General features: G+C 45.8%; 1 protein-coding gene across 1 annotated transcript; it reads left to right on the top strand.

Annotated features, from left to right (window-relative positions):
• The first annotated feature begins 253 nt into the window (after positions 1-253).
• Positions 254-2,299, top strand: LOC103077460 (somatotropin). The gene is made up of 5 exons (XM_007456768.1): positions 254-322; positions 859-1,019; positions 1,222-1,338; positions 1,562-1,723; positions 1,999-2,299. Exons 1-5 carry the CDS (start codon positions 313-315, stop codon positions 2,197-2,199), a joined length of 651 nt encoding a protein of 216 aa, XP_007456830.1. The 5' UTR covers positions 254-312; the 3' UTR covers positions 2,200-2,299.
• The last annotated feature ends 7,249 nt before the right edge of the window (positions 2,300-9,548 follow it).

Below are 9,548 nucleotides of genomic sequence, written 5' to 3'. Positions count from 1 at the left end.
GGTCTCTCAAGCTGAGACTCTGTGCGTACAGCCCTCGGGACAGGTGACAGTGGAGAGGGGAAGATGACAAGCCTGGGGGACATGACCCCAGAGGAGGAGCGGTAACAGGATGAGTGGGAGGGGGTTCTAAATTATCCATTAGCCCAGGCCCGCCGGTGGCCCGTGCATAAATGTATAGAGAAAATAGGTGGGGGCAGAGGGAGAAAGAGAAGAGGCCAGGGTATAAAAAGGGCCCACAAGGGACCAATTCCAGGACCCCAGGACCCAGCTCCCCGGACAGCTCAGGGTCCTGTGGACAGCTCACCAGCTGTGATGGCTGCAGGTAAGCACCCCTAAAATCCCCTTGGGCTCGGTGTGTACTGAAGGGTGATGGGAGGGCCCTGCAGATGGACGGGGGCACTAACCTCGGGCTTTGGGGCTTCTGGATGTGAGCACAGATATCTACCCCCAGACACGTGACCAGGTTTGAAATGTTCTCATTCCCCGGGGGGGGGGGGGGGTTGGATTGGCCTTGCCTCTGTGTGTAGGTCCTGAGGGCGTCTGTTCCCCGCCCTGATAGGACGGGGTTAAAGTGTCAGCTGATTAAGGGGCTCTCGCTCACTCAGGCCAGGGGGAGGGAGGCATACGGTATGTGGGGCGAACCTGTAGTGACAGAGGCTTGAGTGACGTTGCACCAGCCTGAGGTGTGCCATGTGTTCTCCCAAGGAAGTTGTCCCTGGACCATGAGACCCTGGCAGTGGCAGGCTGCACCAGCTCCCGGGGGGGGGGGGGGGGTAGGGGCGGTAGAGGGCTGGCAGGAGAACCAGGCCTCTAGTTCTCTGGACCCCTCCCTCTCCGGCCCTCCTTGTCTCTCTCTAGGCCCTCGAACCTCCATGCTCCTGGCCTTCGCCCTGCTCTGCCTGCCCTGGACTCAGGAGGTGGGCGCCTTCCCAGCCGTGCCCTTGTCCAGCCTGTTTGCCAACGCTGTGCTCCGGGCCCAGCACCTGCACCAACTGGCGGCTGACACCTACAAAGAGTTTGTAAGCTCCCCGGGGATGCGTACTAGTGGCGGGTGGTAGTAAGGGGTGAATCCGTGCCCCCTCCACATAGTGGGAGGAAACTAAGGAGTTCAGAGGTATTTAATCCGAGGGAAGATGCTGTCTAAACGGAGGGGGCTTCCTAGTAAAGCAGTGAGGAGAGCCGCGCAGCAGCCTGGACCCGGGCGTGTGCTCCTCCTCCCAGGAGCGCGCCTACATCCCGGAGGGACAGAGATACTCCATCCAGAACACCCAGGCTGCCTTCTGCTTCTCGGAGACCATCCCGGCCCCCACAGGCAAGGACGAGGCCCAGCAGAGATCGGTGAGTGGCCACTGCGGACCGAGGAGCAGGCCCCCCCTCATCCTAAGAAGGCTGCCCCATCTCTCGGCATCGGGCCTTGGGCTGTCTTCCCCCCGAGGAGGTGCAGGGTGGTGGCTGGTGGCGGAAGGTGACGGATGGCGGCGGGAGGCCCGCGGCTGCCCCCCTCCCCCGCCCCCGCCACCGACCTCGCGGTGCCCACCGCCCACCACCCATCTGCCCGCAGGACGTGGAGCTGCTCCGCTTCTCGCTGCTGCTCATCCAGTCGTGGCTCGGGCCCGTGCAGTTCCTCAGCAGGGTCTTCACCAACAGCCTGGTGTTTGGCACCTCGGACCGCGTCTATGAGAAGCTGAAGGACCTGGAGGAGGGCATCCAGGCCCTGATGCGGGTGGGGATGGCGTAGTGGGTCCCCCAGGCTGGGCCCACGCCCGCCCTCTCCTGACTTAGCCGAGGGACGGGGGGCTCCCGTGGGCTGGGGGAGAGAGGTGCCTGCTCTCTCTGTGGCAGCCCAGCCTTGACCCCGGAGAAATCTTTTCCCGTTTCCCCTTGTGAGTCCTCCCTCCACACCCTTCTCCAAGCCTGCAGGGGAGGGTGGCAAATGGAGGGGACGGGAGGCAGCCGCTCCCAAGGGCTCCCTGTCTTGTCTCTCCCTCCCTTTTGCAGGAGCTGGAAGATGGCAGCCCCCGGGCTGGGCAGATCCTCAAGCAGACCTACGACAAATTTGACACAAACATGCGCAGTGATGACGCGCTGCTCAAGAACTACGGGCTGCTCTCCTGCTTCAAGAAGGACCTGCACAAGGCTGAGACGTACCTGCGGGTCATGAAGTGTCGCCGCTTCGTGGAGAGCAGCTGTGCCTTCTAGTTGCCGGGCATCTCTGTTACCCCTCCCCAGTGCCTCCCCGGACCCTGGAAAGTGCCACTCCAGTGCCCACCGTCCTTTCCTAATAAAACGAGGTTGCATCACATTGTCTGAGTAGGTGTCATTCTGTTATGGGGTGGAGGGGGGCAGTACAGCAAGGGGAGGGTTGGGAAGACAAACTGCAGGGATCCTCTGGGCCCTATGGGAACCCAGATGCTGAACGATAATTGACCCGGTTCTTCCTGGGCTAGAAAGAAGCAGACACATCCCCTTCTCTCTGTGACACACCCAGTCCATTCCCCAGGTCCGTAGTCCCAGTTTGCTGGGGACTCATAGGTCAGGACCACTCCCCTCACCCCAACCCCAAAGTACTTGGAGGTGTTTCTCTCTGCCCCTCCAGAACCACAAGACCAAACCTAGCCCCCAAGGGTGGGAAGAAATGAAAGCAAGACTGGCTATTAAGTACGGAAGTCCAGAAAATGCCTCCAACATGTGAGGAAATCATAGAACTGCCTTTGTGCAGAAATTTTAAGGTGAATACACGTTCAGCCCAACTACCCTTGGGAAATGGGAACAATGCAAAACTGGCTTTGGGACAAACAGAACCAGAACGTTTGGGATCTGAATTGGGGCAAGGGACGTGGAAGAGAGATTCTAAATTGAGGGTTGCAAATTCAGCGCCAACAGGTGCCAGGTAGGTACATACATAAGTAATAAGGGCTGCATGTAAAGGGAGAAATAGTAACTAATTCTCAGCCTGCTTGTGAGGGTTACAGCACAGAGGGGTGAGGGCCAGAACGACCTAAAGAACGCAGGCCCCAGCTAAGGATGGGGCCCATCGGCCTTGTCAAGACTGCAGGAGCAGGGCTGCCAGACCTTCTGCTTCTTCGAGACAGACAGGACATCCAGACTTTCATGTAAAATCTAATGTTTAAACATTGACACCTAGTTCTTATTGAAAACACTTTAAGGGCAAAAGTTAGCCCAAACACATGTGGTCTTCAAGCTGTCAGTGGACAATTTGTTCTTAGAGGAGTGGATTGGGATAAATTGGTATAAGGGAAAGAATCAGAAAGACTTGGACTTCTGTTCGGGAAGAAATTACTTAACCTCCCTGAGACCTAGTTTCCTCACCGATAAAATGGAGATAATAGTGTATTATTGCCTTACAAGGCGTATGTGAGGATTAAATGAAATGAGGTTTCTGAAGTGATTGACACAGTACAGCACTCAAGAAGTTGCAGCTGGTTTTGCATTGAATTGTGGGGTGCTCTGTGTTTTCCAAGGGAATGTTTAAGTACTTGTTACTGAGTCACATTCTGTTTTCCTAATGGCACCTCACATGTTTCTTTCTTTTTTATTTCCAAATGAACTTAAAAGGGCAGCTTTAGAGTTAAGTTTTTGGTCACCCAAGCACCTTGGCTAAGTAACTAGTGATCTGTAAATTAATAGTTAGATGCTCAAAGTAACTCTATCATCCAAACATGATTTTACAAAGTCAATAATTCTTTCACAATGCAAATAATCAATAAATATTCCTGAAAAGCCCAAAGTTTTACATGCCATAATGAATTTTCTTCAAAATGGGACTCACGTGTATTCATTTTGGATATTTTACATCAAGTGACTAATGTAAATGTAAACTTGGGGAGTGGTTGAAAGTTGGAATAATCAGAACCCTGGAGCTCCATTTCTTAACTCAGAAACCATTCCTCTGCCTTAGGTCATTTTTGTGTGACTTTTAAATCATGGAGTTTTGGAGTTAGAAGGGCCTCACAGGTCATCCTAATTCCTTCTAATTTAGGATTCTTACCCTATAGCCTCCCTCACAGATGGTACTCACTTGTGTAGCACTGGTGTCAAGGGAATTACTATTTCCCAAGGTAATTTATTCTAGTAAACCCCTCTGACTTCAGCAAAGTATTTCTTACATTCAGCTGAAATCAATGTCCCTGTAATATCCCTCATTTGACCTTAGAATTATTTGCATATCTCATGGTCTTTTAGAAGTCGATGTATTAGGCACAAATATTATTATCTATTGGCTTGAATAAGTGTTTTAAAAGGAAAGTGAGGGGACTTCCCTGGCGTTCCAGCGGTTAAGACTTCATACTTCCACTGCAGGGGGCAAGGGTTCAATCCCTGGTCGGGGAACTAAGATTCCGCATGCGTGTGGTGGGGCAAAAAAAAAAAAGAAAGAAAGAAAAGTGAGCCATCTTAAGAAGTATGTGTTGAATGAATGTGGCAGGAGAGGGGTGCCTGCAGAGAGGGGTGTTATAGCCACTAATAAGAGGGTTCTAAAGTGGGGTTGTCATGCCAGCAGTAGACTGCAGAGGGAGCCACACTCCAGAGAGCTTCCACTCAGCTCCTTCCGGGCGGGCGCAGCTGAATCAACTCAACCACTGCTGGTCGAGAATTACGAAGACGCTAGTGGAATTTGCAAAATTTTTGAATTTAAAAAGACCTTAAAGACCATCTACCCTAAACTCTTTGATTTGCCAACTGTCAATCTCCCTTTCAGCTCTCCAGTTAGGCGTTGGATGGCAAACTCCGCCGTAAATTAGAAATGCTGGGGGTGTTTGCCATAGCCTTCACTCCCTGAGATTCTGACTTTAATGGATCTGGGATGGGATCCGGACAAGAGAATTTTAAAAACTCCCCAGGTGAGAAGGCTGAGAATCACTGAGTTGGGACCACAAAGATGAAATGCACGTGTCCACAGGTATTGTATTGGTAAAAGGGGGCAAAAGGAGATGAGAGACCTGGGCCAGTTTCGACACTTTCTGTTTCCAGTTCTAACCAGTCAATTTAAAAAATTCTAATAAGCCAGTAGCAAAAAGACAAATACTGGATGATTCCTCCCATGTGCAGTACTTTGAGTAGTCAAATTCATAGAAACAGAAAGTAGAATGCTGGTTACCACGGGCTGGGGGAAAGGGGAATGCGGAGTTGTTTAACCGGTAGACTTTTTGTTTTGCAAAATGAAAATGAGTTTCTGTTGTGAATTACGCAATTGTTGTGTAATTCACAACAATGTGAATGTAGTTATTATTCAACTGTGAGTTTAAAGTGGTAAATTTTTTCTTTTTTTTTTTTTTTTTTTTTTTTTTTTTTGCAGTACACGGGCCTCTCACTGCTGTGGCCTCTCCCGTTGCGGAGCACAGGCTCCGGATGAGCAGGCTCCGCGGCATGTGGGATCTTCCCCGACTGGAGAACGAACCCGTGTCCCCTGCATCGCAGGCGGACTCTCAACCACTGCGCCACCAGGGAAGCCCCTAAAGTGGTAAATTTTGTTATGAATATTTTACTGCCATTTAAATTTTTAAATTGAGGTATAATTGGCATAAAACATTAGTTTCAGGTATACAACATAATGATTTGATATTTGTATATATTGCAAAATGAGCGTCACAATAAGTCTAGTTAATATCCATCAGCATACATAGCTACAAAAAACTTTTTCTTGTGATGAGAACTTTTAAGATCTATTCTCTTAGCAACTTTCAAATATGCAGTACAGCGTTAACTATAGTCACCATGTTGTACATTACATCTGAATGCATAATTTCAAATGTTTAAAAATTATTTTCTAGTGAAAAAATCTTCCCCAAGGTTAAGATTAGTGAGATTTGCAGAAGAAAGAGTTCAACAGGCAGAGCTCCAGTAATCCTAGACCCCTTGGAATAATGTTTTTCTGATGCCATGTAATCTTTTAAACTTAACCTGAAATGATCAATCTGAATTCCTCCCATCATTATTGCTGAAACACATATGGTGAGTTTTGTCCTATTATACACATTTGAGAGGACTTACACTTTGCCCTTGCTTCACAAGTCCTCAGAATTACAGGACCTGGGCTTCTGGGATAAGCAAAAATGATACTGCTTTGTGACTTCTTTAATTCAGGCCCCAGCAAAGCTGAGAAACACTTTGAGTGATACCAGTATTAGGGTGACCAGTTCGTGCCAGTTTGCATGAGACTTTCTCAATTTTAGTGCCAAAAGTCCCATGTTTTAGGAACCTCTCTGCTCAATGCAAACTGGGACAATTGGTCCTCCTACTAGTAGTCCCAAATCTTAGGGAACAACAACAACAACAAAAAAAAACAGAAAGTAGAGGAAGGAAAAGGAAATGGAATAGAAAAAGAGGAAGAGAGAACGCAATGGAAAAAGAGAAAGGAAGTATCAGTGGTGTATATGACTTCTGATGGCCCTCAGTCATTGCCATGGATTTCTGACTCTTTTTTTTTTTTTTTTTTTAGTATTAGGAGTTTTTTTTTTGAATTTTATTTTATTTATTTTTTTATACAGCAGGTTCTCGTTAGTCATCAATTTTATACACATCAGTGTATATGTGTCAATCCCAATTGCCCAATTCAGCACACCACCATGCCCCCCACCCCGCCCCTGTGGCTTTCCCCCCTTGGTGTCCATACATTTGTTCTCTACATCTGTGTCTCAACTTCTGCCCTGCAAACCGGTTCATCTGTACCATTTTTCTAGGTTCCACATACATGCGTTAATATACGATATTCGTTTTTCTCTTTCTGACTTCACTCTGTATGACAGTCTCTAGATCCATCCATGTCTCAGCAAATGACTCAATTCCATTCCTTTTTATGGCTGAGTAATATTCCATTGTATATATGTACCACTTCTTCTTTATCCATTCGTCTGTCGATGGGCATTTAGGTTGCTTCCGTGACCTGGCTATTGTAAATAGTGCTGCAATGAACATTGGGGTGCATGTGTCTTTTTGAATTATGGTTTTCTCTGGGTATATGCCCAGTAGTGGGATTGCTGGATCATATGGTAATTCTATGTTTAGTTTTGTGAGGAACCTCCATACTGTTCTCCATAGTGGCTGTATCAATTTACATTCTCACCAACAGTGCAAGAGGGTTCCCTTTTCTCCACACCCTCTCCAGCATTTGTTGTTTGTAGATTTTCTGATGATGCCCATTCTGATGGGTGTGAGGTGATACCTCACTGTAGTTTTGATTTTCATTTCTCTAGTAATTAGTGATGTTGAGGAGCTTTTCATGTGCTTCTTGGTCATCTGTATGTCTTCTTTGGAGAAATGTCTGTTTAGGTCTTCTGCCCATTTTTGGATTGGGTTGTTTCTTTAATATTGAGCTGCATAAGCTGTTTATATATTTTGGAGATTAATCCTTTGTCTGCTGATTCGTTTGCAAATATTTTCTCCCATTCTGAGGGTTGTCTTTTTGTCTCGTTTATGGTTTCCTTTTCTGTGCAAAAGCTTTGAGATTTTTGTTTTTATTTCCATTCCTCTAGGAGGTGGATCAAAAAAGATCTTGCTGGGCTTCCCTGGTGGCGCAGTGGTTGAGAGTCCGCCTGCCGATGCAGGGGACACGGGTTCGTGCCCCGGTCCGGGAAGATCCCACATGCCGTGGAGCAGCTGGGCCCGTGAGCCATGGCCGCTGAGCCTCCGTGTCCGGAGCCTGTGCTCCGCAATGGGAGAGGCTACAACAGTGAGAGGCCTGTGTACCATGAAAGAACAACAACAAAAAAAGATCTTGCTGTGATTTATGTCTCGAATCCATTTTGAGTTTATTTTTGTGTATGGTGTTAGGGAGTGTTCTAATTTCATTCTTTTACATGTAGCTGTCCAGTTTCCCCAGCACCACTTATTGAAGAGACTGTCTTTCCTCCGTTGCATATCCTTGCCTCCTTTGTCATAGATTAGTTGACCATAGGTGCATGTGTTTATCTCTGGGCTTTCTATCTTGTTCCATTGATCTATGTTTCTGTTTTTGTGCCAGTACCATATTGTCTTGATTACTGTAGCTTTGTAGTATAGTCTGAAGTCAGGGAGTCTGATTCCTCCAGCTCTGTTTTTTTCCCTCAAGACTGTTTTGGCTATTTGGGGTCTTTTGTGTCTCCATACAAATTTTAAGATTTTTTGTTCTAGTTCCATAAAAAATGCCAATGGTAATTTGATAGGGATTGCATTGAATCTGTAGATTGCTTTGGGTAGTATAGTCATTTTCACAATATTGAGTCTTCCAATCCAAGAACATGGTATATCTCTACATCTGTTGGTATCATCTTTAATTTCTTTCATCAGTGTCTTAATAGTTTTCTGCATAGAGGTCTTTTGTCTCCCTAGGTAGGTTTATTCCTAGGTATTTTATTCTTTTTGTTGCAGTGGTAAATGGGAGTGTTTCATTAATTTCTCTTTCAGATTTTTCACCATTAGTGTATAGGAATGTAAGAGATTTCTGTGCATTAATTTTGTATCCTGCAACTTTACCATATTCATTGATTAGCTCTAGTAGTTTTCTGGTGGCATCTTTAGGATTCTCTATGTATAGTATCATGTCATCTGCAAACAGTGCCAGGTTTACCTCTTCTTTTCCAATTTGTATTCCTTTTATTTCTTTTTCTTCTCTGATTGCTGTGGCTAGGACCTCCAAAACTATGTTGAATAATACTGGTGAGAGTGGATATCCTTGTCTTGTTCTTGATCTTAGAGGAAGTGCATTCAGTTTTTTACCATTGAGGATGATGTTTGCTGTGGGTTTGTCATATATGGCCTTTATTATGTTGAGGTAGGTTCCGTCTGTGCCCACTTTCTGGAGAGTTTTTATCATAAATAGGTGTTAAATTTTTTCAAAAGCTTTTTCTGCATCTATTGAGATGATCATATGATTTTTATTCTTCAGTTTGTTAATATGGTGTATCACATTGATTGATTTGCACATATTGAAGAATCCTTGCACCCCTGGGATAAAGCCCACTTGATCATGGTGTATGATCCTTTTAAAGCGTTGTTGGGTTCTGTTTGCTAGTATTTTGTTGAGGGTTTTTGCATCTATATTCATCAGTGATATTGGTCTGTAATTTTTTTTTTTTTAGTATCTTTGTCTGGTTTTGGTAGCAGGGTGATGGTAGCCTCATAGAATGAGTTTGGGAGTGTTCCTTCCTCTGAAAATTTTCGGAAGAGTTTGAGAAGGATGGGTGTTAGCTCTTCTCTAAATGTTTGATAGAATTCACCTGTGAATCCATGTGGTCCTGGACTTTTGTTTGTTGGAAGATTTTTAATCACAGTTTCAAGTTCATTACTTGTGATTGGTCTGTTCATATTTTCTGTTTCTTCCTGGTTCAGTCTTGGAAGGCTATATCTTTCTAAGAATTTGTCCATTTCTTCCAGCTTGTCCATTTTGTTGGCACAGAGTTGCTTGTCGTAGTCTCTTAGGATGCTCTGTATTTCTGCTGTGTCTGTTATAACTTCTCCTTTTTCATTTCTAATTTTATTGATCTGAGTCCTCTCCCTCTTTTTCTTGATGAGTCTGGCTAATGGTTTATCAATTTTGTTTATCTTCTCAAAGA

This window comes from Lipotes vexillifer, unplaced genomic scaffold (genome assembly GCF_000442215.2).
Source record: "Lipotes vexillifer unplaced genomic scaffold, Lipotes_vexillifer_v1.1 scaffold299, whole genome shotgun sequence".
In the NCBI taxonomy this organism is placed as follows: domain Eukaryota; kingdom Metazoa; phylum Chordata; class Mammalia; order Artiodactyla; family Lipotidae; genus Lipotes; species Lipotes vexillifer.
This window is presented reverse-complemented; position numbering and strand designations above follow the sequence as displayed.